At 45.6% G+C, this 24,431-nt stretch overlaps 1 protein-coding gene across 2 annotated transcripts in view; it reads right to left on the bottom strand.

The window, feature by feature from the left end:
• The window catches only part of PRIMPOL (primase and DNA directed polymerase), a 497,760-nt gene that overhangs the window by 159,250 nt on the left and 314,079 nt on the right, over positions 1-24,431 (bottom strand). For both annotated transcript variants that reach the window (XM_086962483.1, XM_086962482.1), the window contains one exon: positions 16,125-16,213. In XM_086962483.1, coding sequence (XP_086818609.1) covers positions 16,125-16,213 — 89 coding nt within the window. The remainder of the gene's footprint in view (positions 1-16,124; positions 16,214-24,431) is intronic.

Genomic DNA, 24,431 nt, shown 5'->3' with positions numbered 1-24,431 from the left:
CACTCCTTGAGTGGGTACGTGGGGGGTATCAATGATGTAAGACACACGTTTAATATTCATCAATAAAACAAATAAACAAACATATAAATTGACAATAATCGCACCGAGCTCCACATACATAACACATATCAAATAACAAATAATAAATGTGTTAACTATAAAATGTCTTTCTTCTGTTTTCCAGTTGTTTCAAACAGATATGGCTGTGTTCTTTGCTTCTTACACATTCCATATAGGAGATCGTCTGTGGAGTGTGTACATGTGAGGGGCATTATTGACCTCTGTATACTTAGTGTGCATCAGACAATGTCTTTCTAAACAGATTGAGAATTGGATAGACTCCTCCTATTGGAAATGTTGACATGTTTCGGCCTTAAAATTGAAGGCCTCTTCAGGACGAACACAAGACTGGCAGTCCCTTATGGGGGTGGAGTGAACCACGAAGAGCTGCTGGGAGGGATCTTTGGCCTTGTGTCAAGTCGGGGACGTGCTAAACGGAGGATCCCAGCGGGGCCAGAAGCACTCAGGGAACTACTGCTTCACCAGCGCCGTGAGGGTAACGGCCATCGCTACCATCACTGCAGACGCCCTCACCTTCTTGCTGTGAGGGGAACGGCTTCATTGGCTCCTCGGATTTGGGACTTCAATACCCAGTGTCCTTTGCTTCGCCGCCTGGCCTGACGTGGCGGAGCGAGCCTGGAGAAGCGATTTAAACAGCGCCAGCCCCCCGTAGCGTGGGAAGCGTGCGGGCCAAGGGCAGGCCCGTCTGCGCCCGTCCGCGGCAGACCGAGGAAGGGTTGGGCCATCCCCCTTACATTCAGGGATCGGAGACACCGCGGACACTGCTGTGGACGTCAAGGTGGCCTATTAAGGTCATAAAGGTATTGTCTTTGCATCCTTTGTTAAAAGTACACTAAGCCTGCAGAATGCGCAAGCGTAAGGCAACGGGCTCTTTGGTGGCGGGTGGTGTTAAAGGGACTCTTGATGCCTTCCTCACAAGAGCGGAATCATTATTGGTCCATGAAATTCAGCTCACGGAGAAGAGACTTTCTTTGGACTCCATAGCGGCTCAAAATTATCTTCAATGGGCAGTATAGCCATGACTAAATCTCCCAATGATGGGGCCCCTCCGTGTCAAGTTAAGTTGAGAGGTGGTAACAATTCAAAAGGCTCAACTTCCGCTGTTCCTCCTCCACAGGCGACTGGCTCGCTACCCCAACCTATTGAGTTGCAATCTACTGAGAGTGGTCCCCCAGAGAACGCCATAAAAGATATTGAGGGGGGCACCGATTCAGATTCTTTGTCAAGGCAGGGGGCAGTGCAGGGGGCCAGGGCGATTGTATTGGTTGCACCAACCTCTAGCGTTGAAACTATCCCATGTGCATGCGGAGAGGTGGTCACTTGTTCAAAAAGGGCCTCTAAAACAAATAGCGCTATTAAACTACTAGATAGCATCATGGCCCCAGCAAAGAAAACCAGGGCCAGGGGTTTACCCAATCCTAAATCAAAACTGAAACAAAAGTTTAGATCAGTGCCTAAAGCCACTAGGCCCACAGACATAGAAGGCACTTTAGATAACCTCCTGTGCCCTAATTGTGGAGAGGCTAACATGGGCCAGGGAGTGAACAATGAATTATGGACAAGGGTGGAAACGATGCTAACTACTCTCCTAGGGCCTGTATTTGAGAAAATTAGATTAATAGAAGAAAAATTGTCTTGGCTCCTGACACAGAATAGCGTCTCAACCACTGTGGTCAATGGGCGCACAATTAATAGTCATGTGGCACTGGAGGGCCCCAACCCACCAAATGTCCCGACCATATTAGAGAGGAAGGAGGGTGGGAACAATGTGATTGAACGATCTGGGGGCAGAAAGGATGGGGCAAGTATAGGGTTAATTCCGGGGCCTAAAGAAGGAAAGGCACCCAGTACACACATCATCCCTGGAGATAACAGGCACACGAGGGAATGGATTTTAGGTCATAATATCGCCCAAAATTTAGCCCCCACTAAATCAGCGGGAAGATCAATCATTACCCATGACACTGAGCACATGTTAGCCTATTCTGTCTGGGGTACCCCAGATTTACCGGTTTTAGATTTACCCCCCGCATCATGCCCATACACAGTGGTTTTGACAGAGGTTCCGGCCTGTACAAGAGATGGAGAAGCAACCCCACTAATGTTGATGAACAAAGCGGCCCATTGGATGAACAGAAATGTAGGATTTAACATTTCCAATCACAGGCATATTTTAATGGCCAGAAGGGTGTCCTGGATTGGTAACAGCAGGAAATGTTTCCCAGGGGATAGTGTGATTGTAAACCTAAAGTACCCTGAGCTCGTACATAACCTACTCATGCAGAGCAAGGGGTTTCACTATGATGAGGGTGACTCCAGTATTAAAATGCTCCCCCTGGGCTTCCTTTACAGGCATATGATGTCCCCAAACAACCGTGATGATTATAGGGGACATCTGGTGGGAACACATGGGGGGGGGTCTAACAGTTCTGGTAATTAATCGTATTCCCCTCTTAGCAATGCAATTGTTCTAAATGACATTGACTGACTGGCCCGGATGATGACAATTAGGGGTGCTCCCAATTTGGAGAGTTACCCCCTAACGCAGATATGGGAGGGACAGTCAGGACAAATCCAAATGAGAATACCACAAATCCATTACACCAAGAGCCTTGGGGACCCGGCACGCAGGAGCATAGTCATGCATTCACAGCACTTCACAGTCCTCAATCTTGCCCTATATCAGAGAGCCTAGACGGACATAGCCGGGGTGATTTTATGATAATCTCCTGGAACATAGCAGGCTTATCTGCTAAATATACAAATGATGATTGGCTAGCCTGTATTAAGAAATTTCAAGTTATCTGTCTACAGGAAACGTGGGAGGTGGAAAGTAGCAAGTTTCATTTGGAAGGCTATAAAATTTACTTTGTCCCGGCACGCAAGGCCGCATCGGGGAGAGCAAGGGGAGGACTGAATACATATGTGGATCTTAAGTTACAGGGCCGATGGACAGATCTGGGTTGGAACTCAGATTTTATGCAGGGGATTAGATTTCATAATAAGGGCCACAAGCGAAATTTTATTAATTTTTATAATGCTATTTTACCGGGTCAGAGTACCATAAGAATGGATGAGTTGGAGAGCAGGTTGGCGTGCATACAGGAGCAAGGGGCGTTGCAGCCCCAGTTGGTGTTAGTTGGCGATTTCAATTGCCATCTGTGCCCACATTTGAAAGTAAATGGGGGGAGATTGGTCATCATGCACCCTGGAAGAGGGCCCGCACATAGAGCACACAAAGGAGGATAGGGTGTTAGGTAAGTTATTAAGTACACATGTCCTTACACACACCATGGATTCGGCTGAAGTTGGGAAGGACAAAATGGTTCATCCCATGTTTAAAGGCAGAGGTGATTCCATCATTGACTTTATCTTTGTCTCTAATACACTCAAGAAATAGATCACAGGCTTTAAAATATGTCTAAGCCTTTTTAGTGACCATAACCCTTTAGTCATGTCCCTCGTGGAGTTAAAGCTTAGTAAGAACTCACCTAGCGGGGGGGAGAGGGGGGGTGGTATGTGCCACAGATCAAGGGAGGAGGCTCAGATGGTCACAGATTAATGGTGAAGTCTTCCATAGAGCATTGTTGACAGATGGAGAACAGCTCATCGCTGATTGCCTAAATCAAAAAGTGGAGGGGGCCGAACTGGTCGCAGCCTTTGAGGGCGTCGCCCATAGAATTGATGTTCTGCTTAGGACTAAAACGCACAAAGTAGGAGCGGATGACCCAAGGTGGTTTGACCATTAATGTTCCCATGCCCTGAGTGACCTGAAATTAGCATTAAAATCTTACCCAAGAGACAAGACAAGGGTGACCTTATGTAGGGAAAATTTTAAATTGGCAGTAAAACGACACAAAACCAGTTTGCAACAGCAGGCGTGGGAGGACCTGAGGGAAGCTATTGAGTCAAAGAACTCAACTGCCTTTTGGAAAGTTATAAACAATTCATGCTTCCAAGAGGCAAACAAACCAAGGGTAGCAAACCATATTTTGCCGGAGTCATGGTACGAGCACCTCCATGGCCTTAATAATCACTTCCTGACTGACGCCCAGTCGGAAGCTAGGGGGGGGTGGGGGGAGGGGGGAGTCTATCGTCCAGACTTTATTTACCCTGGGTGAGATTAAGGCAGGTATTGAGGGCCTGACTCGAAATAAGGCCCGCGTCCTGACGGGATCCCACCCGATATATTCTTGAGCCAGGTAGATCTTTGGCCATCAATCCTGACCAGAGTCATTAATGCAGCAGTGGACGTAGGCATGCCATCATCCTGGTCCACAGCCACAATTGTTCCTATTTTTAAAAAGGGAAACAAGGACAGCCCACTCTGTTATCGGCCTATTTCCTTAATCGACTTAATCGATGTGTCAGCGAAAGTATTAGGAAGGGCTATCCTCAGCTGGTTAATGGACTGAGCTGATGACCAACATATAATCACTGATACTCAATATGGCTTAGGCCAGGAAAGTCAACCACCGATCAATGTCTCAATCTATATTTATTGGTAGCCATGTACACCATTACTAGCCATGAAACTGAATACTTGGCTTTCATGGACTTGACGGCGGCTTTTGACCGAGTTAATCGCAGGAAGTTGTTGGCAATCATGGGTGGTCTTGGCGTGGACCCTGGACTGATTAACATTCTAAGAGTCCTACATCAGAACACCACTGCTTCAGTTAGATACAACCAGGAGGGAAGGACCACCGACCCTTTTCTGTGCTCAAGTGGTGTGAGACAGGGTTGTATCCTGGCCCCTTTCCTGTTCACTCTGTATATAAATGGCCTGGATCAGGTACTTGGTGCCCTAAGGGTTGATACACCACGGACTGGCTCAAGAGGGATCCTCGTCCTGCTTTACACGGTTGATGCGGTTCTACTTGCACGTACACCAAAAGGGCTTCAGGGCTTGATAGACGGCTTTGTCTCCTTTATGGAGAACCTAGACCTGTCCCCCAACTTATCCAAGTCGTATGGCATGGAAGTGGGGAAAAAACAAGCAAAAAATATGACTATCTGATTGGCTCTCATCACTTGAAAAAGGTGCATTCGTTCTCATATCTGGTGATTTTATTTGATACACGCCTCAATTTCAAAGCTCTATTAGAAGAGAAATGCCGCACATTAGTTAGCTGCAGGTCGATCATGAATTTTGCATGAAGGCTGGGTCGTTGGTCCCGGAGCAAATTCTGACACTATATAGTTCCATGTGCTGTGCCAAAATCCTCTACGGAAGTCAGGTATGGGGCTTTATTGACACACAGCACCTACAAACCGAAGAAAATAAGTATCTTCGGCGATTACTTAAAGTTCCTCAGAGTACACTGTCTCACACTATTCATGAAGAACTGGGAGTTAGCTATGTCAGAGACAGGTTAGAAGTTAAACCTCTAACCTGTTGGGTGAAAATTTGGACAAACCCAGAGGCCTCACTTAGCAAGCAGATTATAACAGATTGCCTTGCCCGTGACCGGGGGCTGAATATCCCATGGCTCAAGAGCGTTAAGGAGACTCTAACAGGTATAGGATGTGCAGACCTTTTTAATAATTCCACAAAAATGTTAGTCCGGGACAAGGCCTTGGTGAAGGATAGATTCCAAAAGTATGCTACATTCCTTAGGGAAGATAGGGAGCTGATCAAGCCATCAGTCAGAGAACATCTCCTGAGTAAATCATGTCTAGGTACTGAGCCTTATTTATCTTATTTTCACAATGCCCATGACAGATTTATAATGACAGGTTTTAGGCTCAATCTTTTACACCACTTACTAGCTGACCCGGCAAGATACAATTCATCCATAGAGCTGAAGGGCCTATGAGGCTGCGACCATCGGTCTCCGCAGGATACCCTTCACTTTGTTTTATTATGTCCCTTTAATTCACGTCCAAGGAGTTGGTTTTTAAAAAGTATCCTAAAGAATGCTAGATTCAAACATGCAAAGGTGGCCCTGTTGTTTTTGAAATTGTCCACAGATGCATTAACCCTGTTTTGCACTGTAAATGTTGCTCTCAGACTCAGAAACACAAGAGGTATCAGGTGAATAAATGTGGCTTGTAGTGCCAGCTTGTTAAATGAATTGGATGAGGGGAGGGTCCTTTTAATCATGGTGGAATTGATCACACACGTATTCTATGTTGTTGATTTCAAATGATTTTTTAACCGATCATGATGCATTCCAACTATGTCAATCTCTTAATGACCCTAAAGATGAATTGTATATGGGAGGGGCCCTCATCTGTGGATGGATTGTACATGTATCTTTTTTATCTGCTGTCTGTTCAGTTTTTTATATACAATGTATTTTATCTGCACTTTTCTGGTATTTTTTTATACCGAATAAAGTATTTTGAAATTAAATGAAAAGTCGATGACGGGCATTCAGATGACGGGCATGCAGTCGACGACGGGCGTTCAGGCATGATTGGGTGGATCTGGGAAGAAGGGGAAACAGGTTCCCACGAGCGGCTGTAGAAGAGTACCTGACCTAGATTTGCCGTGCCCTGTTGCCGCCATGTCCGTTGACAGGCTTCCGATCTTCAATGGATAACTCTGTTGCTCTAGGTGGAACGCCTGGAAGGCTTCTAAGCCGTGTGAAGGAGGCACACTGGGCAGTTGAATTGGCGGGCTGGCTTCAGGGCTGCAACGACTCCTCACGCCGCATGATTCTAGCGTGCGAGTACTGCAGCGGCGAGCTCTCTGCCATATTGCCAGCAGCAGCAGTGTGTTGCAGGAGGTACACAAAAAGCCGCCAGCGGGGTCGGGTCCGTCGCGGGATACCATCGCTTGGTGAGAGATGCGCTGACATTCCACCACCAACACTTAGTTGAACCCACTAAAACATTATGACAACTGCCCAGCCCTCCGCTCAAGCCGCAGGATGCAGGAGCGGACCCAACTATAAATTTATGCGCCTCGACTCACAATGTTTTGGTAGCCATTCTGACATGAGTGGATGGTAATACCGTGCAGGATCGGGTGCCTACGTGTTATATTGTAGTACTGTTCAGCTCTAGCAGCTGAGCCAGATCCCACAAGCCTCCCGGGAGAAGCATGCTCCACACGCTGCCACTGCAGATTGTTTGGTGTATTATTATATAGCAATGCTCCGGCTTAACAGCTGAGGAGGTGCTATAATGTGTGACTTTGCATTTCAGTGCGGTTATGCGGACCACCATGAAATGCGTTAGTCTAACGCCTGATGCATGGTACTTGGCAGGACTGCATACAATTTGTGTTTTACATCAAGAATAATGGCTCATTCCAGACTATCGGAATATGTACATCAGAAAGGCGCAGAGGAAGTTCTAGAACCCTGCGGTTTATCAGTACAAATTCCCTTTCAGGAGAACTGGATATCTATTCTCCTAGCATGTTAATCACTACAGCTGTGCCCAAACGCAAGAGGACGGGTTACATTAAACTGCCAGCACTGGTCCCAAATCACCTATATTAAGGGTGTACTTGCTCCATTTTCTTTTGGTTTTCCAGAGACACCATCAAAGCACTGGCCCCTGCCAGCCGTCCTTGGCTTTCGTTAGTGCGAACAGGTCAGTCAATTTTGCTGGGACCAGGCCTACTATGGGAAAGGTAGGTGCTTCAAAACACAGCTAACCGTAAGATATAGGTTATTTGCGCATTCCCGATTTCTGTGCCCTGTTGTAGTCTTCCCTGGGATGAAACTGAGCATTGGAGTTACTGCTCCCATAATGCACCACTAAGAAACCTACCGATCTCATTTGGCAACAGACTTCTGCTAGATTTCTTTTTAGTCATCGAGGCAAGGAAGTTTCCTAGGTTCATGCGTAAGAGGCTAATCTGTTCCCATGGTTTTACATTGCGTCCTGGGGTTTACAGTCCTGTTTAGCAATTTTCAAAAAGGGCTTCAAGTCCCAGAATGCAAACCTACACACTGGACTGGATGAATTAATCACTCCTGGACCTCGGAAACTCAATAACTTTGCCTCATCCATCATAAATGTGACTTGTATACTTTAAGGGGTGAGCTATGGCTTGTGTGGCTTACCTTATTGTGCTTCAGGCCACTGAGAACAAACTTGGTGTGATTTTGTTTGGTGTTTCTAGTTTTTTCTCTTTCCTTTTCAGCATCTTCCCACCTTAGGAATGTATAATGTTTGAGTGTAAACCAGTTCTGGTATGTTTTATGTTTTTATGCAGTGTAAAGACTAAATCCGCGAGTCTCAGATGTGATGGTGTGGTTTTTTTTTTTTGCAACGGCTTGTTATGCAAACCTCACAATCCTCCCCATCCCCAGAATTGTGTTGCCCTGGGTCGCCGGATCCCTTACTCGCCTTCTCTTTGCTCTGTTTTATTGCAGTGTCACCTCATTTCCCGTTCATGTGCTGCCAGTAAGGGTGGATGTAGGAAGCCTGGTTACCTATCAGGAAAACCTCAACCAAGCCCTAATCTCTTGTGAAGCATGTTTTGTAAGAACCTCTGGTGCTACGATGATGGCGTAAGTGAGCTATGGGTCTCATACAGAGGTTCTGCTTATGGACACAAAGCCCACACATTTTCAAGCTTTCACTAAAGCTTAACAGGCCGTAAATGGTGAGAGGACGTGGCGTTGCGACCAGAGCTGCTGAATATGGATCTGGGTTTGAGTCTCGGCATTGATTTAACATCAGGTCCTGTGCGACATTGTTTGTTTGCGCCCCCCCCATGACCACCCCTTGCACGCATTCCCTCACTACCACCCTTTAACACTGCCCTTCAAGTCTCCATAACCACTATCTCTCAGATTAATGTAGTTTTATAGCACCACTCATACCAGTGTAAGGTGTCAGAGCACTTTGCATCATACACACAATGCATAGAGACAATCATATGTGTGTAAATCAGTGTATAGGGAATGTTACATCAGACAGGACTACAAGGTATAGGAGTCACATGTCATCCATAATTGTAGGCAATATAGTTTAAGATTTCTAAGCCTGGAAAAGCACACATTCAGAATTTAAAACATAACAGCATTGTTAGGGGTTCCCTCCAAAAAGAATTGGTTTCTACCCAAATTACCCCTTTTTGCAAGATTAGGATAATGAAAGACTGGGTAAAAATAACATATAGCTCTAATATATAACTTGCAGTATGCATGTAGCTGTTTGATGACAGTTAATAGCTCGCTGTTCTATGTTAGGATTTTAACTTACAAACTGCAAGTAACAAAAGGATCTCTCTGACAGAAGCAGTAACACACTGACCTATTTTACATTATATGCACTTTTTGATCTGCATGGTAAACGTTCTTTGCAGCAGGCATATTAACCCTCTGTACTACCTTACAAGCAGACAAAACTTCCCCTAGAAAAAACTCCTGTCTCTCTCCAGGAAGACGATTAATCAGCGGAGTTATCTTGCTATTTGAGTTGATACCTGAATATTGCCTGAGGCCAGGAACTCAACAGCAGGTGCTTTCAAAGCAAGAATATACTGGCAAATTGACGCCTCCACCCCAAGTAAAGCCCGGTGCGGTGACACCGATCGCACATCCCGAGAGCTGGCTCTGCTTAACATATCCTGCGATTATGGGCAAATCACTTAACATCCCTGTGCCTAAATAAAATGTGAATGTGTCTAAGGGGTGCTCATGTAAAGCACTCCAATATACTTCAGAGACATTCAGGCTTCAAAGACGGAAAACGCATTATTTCCTCTCTATTCCCCCATTATCTTATCTTATCTTATCTTATTCGGGATTTGTTAAGCGCACGGACACCCAGAGGTTTCATGGCGCTGCAGATATTTTTTGCACCCGAATGAATTTGTAAAGCATCCACTTGTTGAGTGAAGACAGCATTAGCTGTTTTTTTCGTTTTGTTTTTTGTTATTGCAAACATGCCTCTAGAATAAAAAGCATTGGAAAAGCCAATAGGTCTCCCACGTGAGAACTTTTGGCTTTGGCAATGTTTTGTAACCATGCTGTAGAGAGTAGTAGGGACTTACTTGAACCCTGCATCTGGACTCTGCCTGCTTTTACCAGAACCCTCCTAAGTGGTGCCACCTGAGTCCTGGGCACTTGGACGTTGGCCTGAAGGAACTCTGCCAGCCCAGCTATGGTTCTAGCAGAACTGATGCAGTGCTAAGCATTGCAGCTCCGCATTTCCTGGTGTAGTTGCCCCCTTTTGGACATGACATTAGCCCTAACAGACACTTTACCAGTTCAATCATTGATTCGTTGTGCGATCGCAGTCCACTATTGTCTGATTACGACACTGGCCCACACTTTATGGCCTAAGGTGGCTTCACCCTCATTGCATCTAGGACGAGTATGTGTAGTGTCAAGAAACATGACCAGTGATTGTGCTGAGATCAGTTATGTACGGTGGACATATTTAAACTGCAAGAGTTTTGAACTAAGCATTTTTGGAAACTTTGCAAATGAATTGGTGAGCTTGTGCCCATTCAGTGGCCATCCGATCCACTCCCAGATCCCCAATCCACTTAAATCTTAGGGCATATAAGCTCTTTTTGTGCATCTTCCTAATAGCACTATGCCCTGTAGTAATTAAATGACACCCCATGTCAAAAGTATCTGCATCATGGTATCCACTTCTAGTTCTGCATCCCTACTGGCCCATGTGTGCGTTATTGTTCAGTGAGATCAGTGCTACATGTATAACATGTATAACAGACTGCCTCAGGGGCACGGTACCTCATGTGCAGCATTCAGCTCCTCAATTGCCAAAAGGTTTCCAGAGTCCTACAACCTGCCAATTGAAGTTACCTTAGCTCTAGACCATGTGGATTTGTCCACCACCACTGTAATTCTCTTTCTCCCGGAGGAAAGGCATGAAACTGAACTGTGTCAAGAATGACTCTGATAAAGGGGTGCGTCAGAGAAAAAGTCAGGTGTGATTTCAGCACGTTTATAGTGAACTGCAAATATGACAGGAGGTTTGCCGTAGTCTGGAGGTGGCTGATGACTGCCTACGGTGAGACTGCCTTCAAAAGTCAGTTGTAGAGGTAGGCGAAGAATGGCACCCCTGAGCTCTATCGCAATAACTGTCATGAAACCTAGAAAGGTGCTGTTGAGACCAAAGGGGAGCATAATAAACTAAAAACTGAAAATAATTGTGCCCCACCACAAACCGCTGGGAGCGCTGATGGGCTGGCAGGCCAGATACATAGAAATAGTCACCCTGCAGGTCCAACGCCACGCCACTATTTAGTGTCTATAGCTGAAGTTAGACAAGACCTAAGCAAGAGTGAGCATCTGGAAGGCGTTGAGAAGATGCAGGTCTAGATAAGGACAAAATCCTCAGTCATTCTTGGGTACCAGAAAGTAGTGGGAATAACAACCAGGTTATACTTCTGGCGCTGGCACCCTCTTGAGAGCCCCTTTGGCCAAACTGGCTTACACTTCTTACCGCAAAATTGGGAGATGGTCCTTTGTCAGTCACTGGGGAGACGGTGGAAGGTGTGGCAGAGAAAAGAGGAAGGTTGAGGCATATCCCCTTAGGAGGATCTGCAGGACCGACCTGTCTGATTTTATCGCTTGCAAACCCGGGAAGAGTCAATTGATTCTGCCTACCACTAGTTGGATTTCCTCCCCTAAAGTTGTTTAGCAAGGTGGGGCTGCAGTGGGGGCTGGTGAGTGGGCGGCATGACCTCATCCGCCAAACTGCCGGGTTCCTAGCTGAGGCTAGAGCGGCTGGCAGTAGGCGATAGTTCAGCCACATCCTCAAAGGGAGCGGTAGGGTTGGTCAGGTGAGGATAATAAGCCCAGAGAGCATGGAGTAGCTCTGCTCGCTTTAAATTGCTCTAAAGCAAAATCACCATTGTCCCCAAATAGGCGAGTTCCATCAAAGGGCATGTCCATAACAAGGACTGAACATCGCCTGAGAACTCAGTTGATCCCAGCCACACACAGAGGTGAATGGCAACACTGGTGCCAATGGTTCGCCAGATGGAATCATTGGTGTCCAAGCCACAACGAACAGTGAACTTGACTGCATCGCAACCATCCTCGATAGCTATAGCAAGGGCAGGTCGGAGATCTTCAGGGACAAAAAGTAGAACTTTGAACCACTGAGTCCTTAAGGATGCAGGTATAGTATCCCAGGAGGCAGCTGGCATTTACTGACCAGAGATCTAGGTTGGTGAAAGAAAACTCAAGATTCCCAAATGCATCCATCCTTGTAGACTCACTATTGGGGGAATTGTAGGAAAGTTACTCAGGGTTAGACCTGCTCGTGGACACTTGCACCACTAAACCTCTTGGGGTAGGGTGCAGACAGAGTAATGCAGGGTCACCCGGGGAAAGACGATGTTGTCTCGCAATTTGTTGACTGGAGCAAAGTTTAGCCAAAACCCTCAATTAGTTATCAGTCAGTACCTCATTAAATGGTGAAAGAGGCTCAGAAGATTTCTGCCCCTGCTGGAGAACTTCTGTCAACGCATTAGTCTTGACCTCCAAGGTGGGGGGTGGGGGGGGGGAGGGGGGAGGGGGCTGGAAGTCGATGACTTTGGCTACCCTACGCATTGACAGAGTAAGAAGCATAAGATTCCTCTATGGCTGGTTCAGGAGTGAGAGAAGATGAATTTCAGGGGGGTGGTATTGAAACCACTAGCCTCTTGAAAGTCATCATATCAATTGTCGTCTTGATAGGGCCAAGCAAATTCATCACCTGTATAAATCATTGTTCAAGTCCTTGCCAAAAAGTGAGTGTAGGGTGTGTTGTCTACCATGTGAAGGTGGCAATTGAAGTGGGGGGGAGTGACCTTAAGTGTCACTGGGTCCAACTCAGAGTTGGATAGTACTAAGGTTATTTCCTCATCTGGTGTTGATGGAGTCGGTACCGGTGTCAAAGTGCAAGGGACAGGTGTGGACAATGCCACTTCAGGCAGATTCCAGACCTGAGCAAGAGGTGTTGTGACTAGCTTGGAGGGTCCAACTGACGCACAGGCAATCCCGCCAGTAGTACTCCAGATGGAAGCCCTCTTGGCTCCTTGGGGCCTGAGGACACACCAGAGTGAGCTGGCAAGAATCTGAGGTGCGTAGCATGGCTGCATGAAACTCTTCAATCTGTTGTGTAGTGGCCCCAAAAACTCTGATATAGAACCAGTTAAAGGATCGACTTTGATTTCAGGCAACTCAGAGCAAGATCTTGAGCTATGGTACTGTTGATATGCTTGCACGTGTTGAGAGGGGGGCCTAGTTTGCTTAGATTTCTTATGTTTCCTTTTGGTCTTAGCAGGTGATTTGGATTTCAACGAAGACCGGCCTCAGGAGTAATGTCCGTGACTCCTTGGACAGGAACTGGACAGGGGCCAAACACTGGACTCAGATCGGTTCAGCGAGCAGTCTACTTAAGCTTGGCGAAGTAAAGTTTCACCTTGTGGTCCTAAATGGCATTCCCAGACATTTGTTTACCAGCACACAGAGATACTGCTGAAGAGTTTCAAGATCCAGTCTGATGCCTGGAGAATATTCAAAAGGTGAAGAATCTGAGGCTAGACGTCTCCATTTGAAAGCACAAGTAACACACCTACAGGAATGCTTAATGAGTGATGTTGGGTTACAGTTAACCTGGACTTGCTTACTCCAAGGTGGTGCAATGAAGCAATTCCTTGCACCAGTGGCTTTGGAATCTAAACCCTGTGGACGGGGTCCCTAGGATACACACAATTAGAAATACTGCCAAAATTGTAGCTCCCCCTGAGAGATTTGTTAAAAAAAAGGTATATTCCAAATGTAGAAATGTGGTTAGAGAGTCAGTGGACATGGACATTTTCATTTTTAGGACGGATGCCAGCACCACAGGATTGATGGCTACCCTGATCTAAGTAGTTTGAGTACAAGAACGAACTGTGGCTTTTGCTTCCTAGGCATTGCAAAGAGACGAAAATAACTATATGTAGGAGAAAGGGAGAAGTGTGGAAATGCTGGGTGGTGGGAACTGTGTTGATCCCTGCAGACTCCGGAACTTTCCCTTTCCCTTCTAAATTCGTCTTGAGTTTCTTCTTGAGTGTGTGTGTCTCATTAATTGACTCTGTGTGTACAACACATGCTTAACACTACCCTCTGATAATCCTAAACTGCTCGTCCACACTACCATAAATTGAGCACTTGGGTTTATTAATTTTATACATATAAACCAATAAGGTGTCTGTATTTTTTTACATGGTGTATGTACCCTTACATTGGCACTACCGGATAAAAAGCCAGCCTCCTACATCGGTCATTTATACATTTTGCGGGGGTCTCCTTGTTGTGGTGACAGAGTAATTTACTTCGTCAATATATTTGAACGGCGGATTGGCGTCCGTCAATATGTAAATCGTGCCCTTAGTTTCTTTGGGGAAACCATGAGTAATCTTCATGAATGCAAGTAGGTAGGAACCACAAATAACAGGAAAAAAAATCGACTGCCACTTAAAAATGTAAAAACTGTAGTAATTTTAGTTTATACAGTTTTGTTTACCAGCGAAAGCTGCGACAACAGCGGTCTTAGAACAGCAAACCTTTTGTTAATACAATAACACACTTTCCTAACACAAACCTACATTTTAGCTATTTTCTTTTTTCCCTCTGGTGGGGGGGGGGCCGGGGGGGAGGGGTTCTACAAACCCTGGGTACCCTTAGAATCCCCACCATGTTGAAAAAAAAAAGATTTCTGAGTCGATATCTTTTGTGGGACAAAGGTATGAATACTTGAGTACAAATTGCGCCAAACATCAAAGAGGGCTTAGCACTGGAGAGGGGAAAACCTCCGCAGATAAAGGGTTAAGCATTAGCAAAATGTTGCACAAGTTCCTCTGTTTAGCTGAGCCCCCCTTTCAACCAGAGGAATCTCACCCAGATTTAACCAAGCTGAGGCACACTAAACAAAAAATGAATAATACAGATAGCCTAGTCTTCTGCTTGGGCTCCCCTTTACCTGGAAAGCTGCAGAGCATGCCAACCAAGTAAGACAACTCCTCCTCTCTAAGCCAGCAGACGTCCGTCATCGAAGATGCATTGACATCTCAAAAAAGTAAACATGAGAACCTCAAACCCACAGCTCTGAAAGGCTGGCTCTAAGGGCTTCACTATCATCTACCCAATACTGTCAGTGGCAGAAACTAAAGAAAAAGACAGAAAACGACATCAAGTGAAGAGACCACAAAGTCAGTCCTCCTTTTCTGGTCATGCAACTAGAGGCATGGATACGTGGGAGATGCATCTCTTTGTGAGAAAGACTTCCAAGGGGGCTGCAGAACAAATGTTGCAAATTACATTAAGCGATACCTCACCATTGATATCTTCTACAATGAAACCATCATTGTTCAGTCTAATGACTGGAATTTCCTTGCATTTGGGGAGATCTAAAAGCACCTCAGAAAGTAAAAATCAACAGTAAACCAAAACCTTAACTTCTCACAAACCATTGGCACCACCTCACCACATACTAACACAACACCCACTCAACACCGAGACTTCCCATCCTATGTTCAGGATAAATTCTTGCTGCTTCAGCACCATTGTGGATTATAATCAGCCTAATGTTCATAGGTCATTTGTAAAGATTAAACTCATTAATACTCCCTCAGCCAGGAAATGCTTACAATTGGCATGTCGAGTAAGAATTTGGTAGATGGGAGCACACTACCAAACCCTGTCATATAAAAACAAATCAAAGAACAAAGCTTCTTCTTGCTGGACTTTGAAGGTCCTCTACTTTACAAAGATCACCCGGTGCATCATTCGACACTTAGCAAAACTTCAAAGATGGTGTCAAGGTTGCACTTGTCGATTCTCAAGAACACACTCCATGCACAATTGTTTTTCAGAAAAACCTTCAGAGGCCCTATCTATGGTAATATCATTGTCTAAGAAAGTGACTGGGATACCATGATATTAATTAGTTTATTTTAGCATGTTCTGTGAGAAGGTAAAGAGGTTTTTAGTAAGCCCAGCAATACTTTTTGAAAATGCAGGTGATATGCGACTATTACTTGAGAAGCACATATTGTCCACATTGGTTTCCACCAATTAGTTTGGAACAAATAATATAAAAAATTCCTTTTGTACAGAAAGTACCTGAAGTGCTTGACCGCAGGACATCAGAGCATTTTGTCTTTTTATTTTCTGGGAATTCACAGGTTAAAATCCTTAAAGTATCTGAGAATCTGCAAAGAGAGAATAATTCCATGACAATATGATGAATGTTATCTAGACAAATGTATTTATTCAGATAAATTAACAGTGTTCTAGGTTACATGCTAAAATTTCCCCAGGGAATGGCACACACAAAACATTTACTTCAGAGTTCCAGGTACTGAATACATTAAACTCACCCATTGAACAATCTGCCACGCACTACACTTAAGAGATCAAATGTCCTTGAAATCTCTCAACCTATTTAACTCTTTCTCCTCACATATGCAGTCAGTTTGCTGCAGTTAACACGCTCCTGTCTCCACCCATCCAGGATCCTGCTCAATCTCCTTATGGGCAAAACCATGCCAATGGCCACCTTGGCCTACTAAGGTGTTATGCTGGCCAGACCTATTTCAATTCTTCTTTCTCCTTTTGTCACCTTATCTCCCTGCAACCACAATCAATTCGTCTTCAGTAAATCCTGAAATGGTACCTAGGAATTAATGAAGGAACTAGTCTCCTCCCTAGTTTGGGTGTGAGATAACATCAATAAAGTTACCCCACTGCCCACCACAAACTTAAGTGAAATATACCTGCCTACCTTATTGAGTGCACTAGCTGTACCACAAACGTATAAATCAGAAGAGCAACCCGATCTTCATCTTTGTGGTAGCATGAAATTACCGGTCATCAGAAGGTGAGGAAACACTAACAATATCACCTTTAACGAGTAGGTTTCCTGACAGTGATTTTTGGGGTGCGGGCCGGTCTCAGTGCACGTTCTTGGTCATGTAATCATTGAATTGAGATGGCATATACGCAATCGGGGAGTGGGGGGGGAGGGTGGGGAGGGGTGTAGGGGGGGAGGGGGGTAGGGGTTGTTTGTTGACATAAAAGTCTATAGCATTATTGTAACTTCATTGATGTGTGCTGCAGTCTCCGGGTTACGGAGCTATGCAATATATGTGACCTGTGACTAATTAAATCGGTTTAAAAAAAACAAACCAAGTAGGTTTCCTGCAGGACCACTCATTATCTCGCCAAAGAAAATTGTATATATTCTCAACCTTTTATTAGGTGAATTCAGTAGATTGACATTTAGTAACAAGACCTCGAAGCAACAGATATAAGGAAGAATCTACCACATCTCTAGTTCATTCATCAAAGCCTACCCAAAATATTTCACCATAGCAGACCAGACTCCCCTCCCAACCCAGACTGAAACAATATAACACAGCATTAAAGTCTGTGAGCGAAGAGGCCCAGACTAGAAGCATAATCACACCTCTTCAGGAAGAAAAAATGCAGACCAATTTTATGTCAAACCTCTGCCTCAGGGACCTACCATCCTGCCTCTCCATTGCCACCACTATGATCGAGGTCGCCACACAAGGACAACAGCCCTCTTTGTGAAAGTCCATTAATACCAGAGATTATCTTTGGAAAAAAGGCCCCTTCTAGAATACATATGATGTAGATTATCAATTGCAACCGGTACTGTGAAAAAGCAGTTGCCACTTTTGCCTTAAACATCGACTCCTATATATGTTCTTTTTTTCAACGTACGATTAGCTAATGAGTTCTGGTAAAAACAATAACTGTCATGCACAACAAAAGGAGAAACATTAGTAAACTTGTAGGACGTTGTAATATGAAGGGAGAAGTCACAATATAGATTTGAGACTAACAGTGATTGGTAAGAGATAATGGTTAGTTGGGAGCAGATAACAGAGACAATAAAAAAAGTCTCCCACAAAAATATTTTTATCGTGCTATGACTGCAAATTACGATTTTGTATTTTACAACACAAACTACATACTTTTTGGTTGTGTCTAAAAATCTCCAGTCACAAAACGCCATGCCTAATGACAACTAATTAAGCAGTTCACTTTTTGATACCCTTTTATGGGTATAAATCAAGTTATGGAGACATTCATTATACAGCAGACCACCATACCCGAGTGTGCATTCCCAAACGATAAACTGTCTTTTCTTTTTTAAAGTAAAGGGTGATGTGATACTTTAAAAAAAAAAGAAATTCTCTTTAGGACCACATTTGGGAGAGCAGGTAGTGATCCATGCGACCACTGCTTGCTCCCTACTAGGGCACCCGATACGATCCCCAAAAGCATGCAATGAGGACAGCTTCCCTTATGAGAATGGCTTACCACCTACTTTGAGGAGTAACTTTCAATGGTACTGATATATCTTTGCGAATTGCAATTAGGAGGACCTCTTTTATGTCCCTTCATAATCACCAATCAGAACAAGTCAATAAACCAGTTTTACAACACGGAAAGGCATCACTGTGAAATAGTGAAAAGCCATTTTACAGTTACAAACCCTGTGATATTCAAACTAAACGTGCAAGGCATGCACACAGCACACATACATAAAGCGACAGAACGCGCAGTCGCGCTGCTGCAGGAAACCCACCAGGTAGTAGGAGAGTTGGAAAAACTGCACAAGCGCAGGATATTTTGCGCCACTACATGCTCAGCATATGCACGAGGAACCATTATCTGGCTATCTGACCGGGGGTCCCATACCAGGAACTATCCAGAACAATCTACACAGAGGCCCGCTACGCTATTTCACAGGGGCACCTAGATGGTCAGCCAGTAGTCTTGGGAAGTGTTACGCGCCTAATACGGACCAGGGTACATTCTGGGACGCACTCTCACTCCCATTAAACTTACATACTCAAGCACCATTGATCCTAGGAGGGGATTACAACTGTGTACAAAATACGCTCCAAAACAGATAAAAACCCCTGCCCCAACCCCGCAACACGGCCTTCCCCAATAAAAGCACAGGCCAAACGCTTCGCAGCATGGACAACACACTGGGCCCTAAGAGACACCTGGAGCTCCAAATACTCGGACACACGGCTTTACTCATTCCACTCGATACCACACGACCTCAAAGTCTGCCTAGATAGCTTCCTCTGCTCCCCTCCCCATACTGCCCAAGATACAGGAGTCCGAATACTTGGGTAGGGTCCTGTTAGACCACGATGACCACACGATCACTCTCACGTCGTGTCCTCTTAGACCGCCGGTACCCACCTGGCGCCTACCTAGAGAATGTTTGGACGACCAGGTATTTAGATATACTCAAGCAGAACACATTCAGAATTATTTTAGAGAGAAAACACACGCTATCACCCGCACAATAGAATGGAACATGTTCTAGGTCGTAATAAGAGGCACATGCATACAACAAATCACAGGGGTGCGTAAAACCCCTAGTGCGTTGCATAAGTGAAAAGGAACGTGCACTGGCCACGTTGACACAAGCAGCAGATAAAAACGAGGCCATGACTACCCAAGTAGCGGAAGCTAAAACTGCATATGCAGAGGCAGTAGCAGAGCTACGTAAATACAATTTTAGGGCGCACGCAGCTAGGGTGCACAAGGAGGAATGCAAAGCTAGTGCGCTACTGGCGTCACTGGTGAAATAGGACACAACCCTCCCACCGATCACAGCGGTTCGAAGCACAGTGGACACCCTAGTTCACTCACAAGCCTCTATACTAGACATATTCCTGCAACACTATACGAGCTCTATGCAGCCTCCAACCCTGCAGACTCAGAGCGCCTCAACAGATTCTTGGAGCGCATTCTGTACCACAAATAGAAAGAAGCGACCAACACACCCTGGATGAACCAATCACTGCGACAGATGTCACACAGGTGCTACCGGCTTGGGCCACGGGTAAGATTCCCGGGCTAGACGGCCTCCCACTAGAATTGTTTCACACATTTTCTACACAGCTGGTCCCCCAACTATTGAAACTGTTCCAGGCGGCCCTACATAAGGGTGAGCTACCACAATCCATGTGTGAGTCGGTTATAGTCTCCCTCCTTAAACCAGACAGGGACCTCCATCACGTTGGAACATATCGGCACATAGCCCTATCACCAGCAGACTACAAAATATATGGGAAAATATTGGCAGACAGATACTCCACAATCCTTCCAACACTGATACACCCGGACCAGTGTGGATTTGTGCGGGGAGAACCACTTCCTATAACATAAGGCGCCTGTTTAATGTCCAGAACCAGATCTGGAATCACTTCCCCTGCGCGGCGTGCCTGGTACTGGACCGGGAAAAAGCCTTTGAGACCCTCCTCTGGCCCTACCTCATGTAGTGCAATGGGGTTGGAAGCGCACACCAGGGCTAATCAATTATTTGCAGAAAATGAAACCACTTCAGTACAATGTCCTGGCATTTTCTCATATTTGATCATGGCATGCTACTTTCATGCCCTTTTTAGCACCACAAAAGAACTTTCATCTGTCGCTAGTGGTTTTGAAGTTTCGACTGGCTGCCTAATTGGAATTTGGAGCTTGTTTAGGTGGGTGCCTATGACTGTATGTTAAGGTGGTGCTTATGACTCTTATGTTTTTTGAGCCCATTTGTTACTTGTTACTAGTGTATTGAGACGTTTTTCACGATTGGTGGTATCTGTATTTGTGTTACAGAAGCTTACATTTCTGGACATTCAATTGCTCTTTTGAATACAGGGTTGATGCTTGAGGTTCTTGGGGTTTAGCTTTACACGCTTTTCTTCATTTTTCCGTGACGCTTCAGGTGAAGGGTTTCATTGCTTTTTCTTGCTTCTATTATTATCATTACTGTCTCAAACACGTTGAGCTGACTGGATTTCTCAATATGGGAATTACTTGGTTGTTTTACTCCCACTGCAGTCATCGACTAGCAATATTATCACCCGGTCATGGCAATCTGTCCACCTTCGGGTGACTTCTCGCTGTTTTTCCACGCAATTTTGTTGAGTGATTTATGCTCATTATTTTCCTTTTCAGATTGGCCCCTGAAGAAGGGACTCTTTGGTCTCGAAATGCATCGGGCCCCTACAAGATTTATTGTGAAGATATAATCATTTGTACATATCGAATAGTTTCTTACCTGTCGGTGTAGTTTTGCAGCTTGAAGATCTTTCTGGATTCACTATGCTGTGCATATTCCGCAATCTGGTGGTTGGGTCCGGAATCGTAGTCTTTTTTTTTTTTTCGTAGCCCAGGTGGGCGTCGACGTCCCACCTTCTGGTGTACCTTCGGTGACGTCGGCATGCTTCCGGCGGAAGCTACCACCCTTGGGTGCCATCTTCGGATTCTTTTTTCTGTCTCTTTTGGTCTTTTCTGCTTGTAGTGAATCCATGGCTCTGTATGTTAATCCTCTTTTTTTTTTAACGTGATTCTTTTCACGTATCTTGCAAGCTTCAACTTTCTTTCCTTTTCTATGCATTTCCACCTTCTTTTCCAGCCTCATCTTTCTGGCGGAGGCGGGTGGGTTCGCTAGTGAATCCAGAAAGATCTTCAAGCTGCAAAACTACACCGACAGGTAAGAAACTATTCGTTTTGCAGCGTGAATCTTTCTGGATTCACTATGCTGTGCATAGATTTTGTAGCGGTTTTTGTTACTTTTGTGGCGGTTGGGTGGAAGATGAGCGTTGGTTGTTAAAAATATGTTGAAGCACCTTTTGTCCTACTTGTGCTTCCTTGTTCATTTGAACATCCGCGCAATAGTGCTTAGTGAACATGTGCACTGAAGCCCATGTTGCCGCCAGGCATATGTCCTGAATTGGTGTGTTGGCCAGAAAGGCAATTGTTGCTACTTTCTTCCTGGTTGAGTGGGCCTGTGCCCCTCCTGTTAGCTCCTGGCCCGCTTGCTTGTGGCAGAATTGTATAGTCTGTGCGATCCATCGAGCTATGGTGTTTTTTGTCACTGGTTTACCCATGTAACTGTATGCCAAGGATACGAAGAACTGTTTTGTCTTCCTGTGTCCTTTCGTCCTTTCAATGTAGTGCATCACTGCCCTTCTTGCGTCTAGAGTGTGGAGTGCTCTCTCAGCGCTTGTAGTGGGGTTTTGGAAGAAGCTAAGGATCTGAATACTTTGATTCATGTGGAACCTTGACACCACCTTTGGCATGAAGTGCGGGTCCGTTCTCATTACGACCCTGTCACTGTGTATCTGAATGTAGGGTTTCTGTAGTGTTAGAGCCTGCAGTTCGCTCACTCTCCGTAGCGATGTGATTGCTACCAGAAAGGCAGTTTTCATAGTCAGCATTTGTAGTGATGCTTTATGGATAGGTTCGAAAGGTGCTTTCAATTGCTCTGTCAGTACTACATTCAGGTTCCAAGCCGGTGGTGGCATTCTTTTTGGGGGCGCTATTCTTTTTAGCCCCTTTCAAGAATCTTTTCACGACCTGAGATGTGAAAAAGCTTCTCCTTGTTTCTCCTCTTGTGTATGCCAGAATCGCTGTCAGGTGTACCCTTAGCGAGGATGAGCTTAGTTTAGCCTTTATTAGGTGTGTGAGGTACCTTAGCACCGTAGATTTCCTTGTCAGTTTTCTGTGTATTTTTTTCTTGCAACACCACTGAATGAATCTTTTCCATTTTGCCCCATAGCATTTGCGTGTGCTGGGCCTTCTTGCCTCTCGAAGCACCCTCAGGCTGCTCTCTGGTAGTTTTAGATGTGCGAACTCTAAGTCCCCAGGAGCCAGGCTGAGAGGTTGAGGCTCTCTGGCTCTGAGTGTAGAACTTCTCCGTTTTTCATAGAGAGTAGGTCTCTTCTTTTTGAGAATTTGTGGGGGGGCCCCTGCGCCATCTCCATTATCTGAGAATACCAGGTCTGCCTGGCCCATTGTGGTGCCACCAGGATCAGCGTCATGTTGCTTGTCATGCATTTGTTCAGAACCCTGGGGATCAGTGGTATCGGGGGAAAAGCGCAGGCAAATGTCTTTGACCAGCTTATCCATAGGGCATTCCCCTGTGATAGTGCCTCTGGTTGCCTGGATGCAAAGTATTGGCATTTTGCATTCTGGCGTGTTGCAAATAGGTCTATTGTCGGAGTGCCCCACCTCCTGAATAGTTTCTCTGTCTCCTGTATATTGAGTTCCCACTCGTGGGATGCTGAAGTCTGCCTGCTGAGCCGATCCGCTTCTACATTGTCCTTCCCTGGCAGGTGTATGGCTAGCAGGTCTATTTTGAGTGGTATTGCCCATCTCCAGATTTCCTGTGCCAAGCTTGACAGGGGAATGATTGAGTTCCCCCTTGTTTGTTTATGTAAAACATTGTTGTGGTGTTGTCTGTTTGTATCAGCACCTTCTGGCTGTACAGGTTTTTCTGGAAGGCCTTGAGTGCTAGCAACACTGTTTTCAGCTCCAGGTAACTGAGGTGTCTGACCGCATCTGTAGGGCTCCACAGGCCCCTCACTCTGAGCTTGTTCATGTGTGCGCCCCACCCCTTCTGGGATGCGTCTGTGGTAATGGTCACTGTTGGGTCCGGTGGTGTTAGAGGTTTCCCTACTGTTATCCTTTCCTTGGTCCACCACCTTATTTCTTCCTGCACCCTGTGCGTTACAACCACTAGATCCTCCCAACTTCCTATAGCTTGTGACCATTGCTGTTGTAGCCACTCTTGGAGCGGTCTCATCTGTAGGCGTACATTGGGGACCAGGTGTATGCACGACACCATCATCCCCAAGATCTTGCCCACTGTCCTCACTGTCAGAGCTCGCCCCTTCTGGTAGCGACGTTTCTCCCTCAGTAGGCTGAGTGTTCTCTTTTCGCTGGGTGACACCCTGCATTGGACGGTGTCGATTTGAGCACCCAAGAAGATCTTCACCTGCTCCGGTTCCATTGAGCATTTTCCCCAGTGTATGGAGAAACCCAGGCCTGTTCGCGTTCTCTTGACTTGTTGTGCGTGATCTTTGCATGTCGTGTACGAGCTTGCCTTTACGAGCCAGTCGTCTAGGTAGGGGTACACGTGTATCCCCTCCCTTCGCAGATGCGCGGCCACTGCCGCGAGGCATTTGGTGAACACTCTTGGTGCGGACCGTTGTTCACTGTGAACCTTAGCATGTGCTTGTGCTGCCTGTTCATGGGGATGTGCAGGTACGCCTCCTTGAGGTCTATGGTGGACAAGAAGTCCGCGGCCTTTATCTGTGGGATGACTTCTTGCAGGGACGTCATCTTGAATTTTTGGGTCTTTACATATTTGTTTAGGAACCGTAAGTCCAGGATGGGTCTTAGGCTTTCGTCCACTTTCGGTACCAGGAAGTAGTTTCCGTACACTCCTCTGTTTCGTTCTTTGAAAGGGACTGTTTTGATGGCCTCTTTGAGGAGTAGTTCTTGGGCTTCCTTTTGGAGCAGTCGCAGCTCTGTTCCCGAGTGCTCTCTTCTCCTTGGCTTTTTGTTTGGTGGATTCTGTAGCAG

Source organism: Lissotriton vulgaris, chromosome 3_1 (assembly GCF_964263255.1).
Source record: "Lissotriton vulgaris chromosome 3_1, aLisVul1.2, whole genome shotgun sequence".
In the NCBI taxonomy this organism is placed as follows: domain Eukaryota; kingdom Metazoa; phylum Chordata; class Amphibia; order Caudata; family Salamandridae; genus Lissotriton; species Lissotriton vulgaris.
This window is presented reverse-complemented; position numbering and strand designations above follow the sequence as displayed.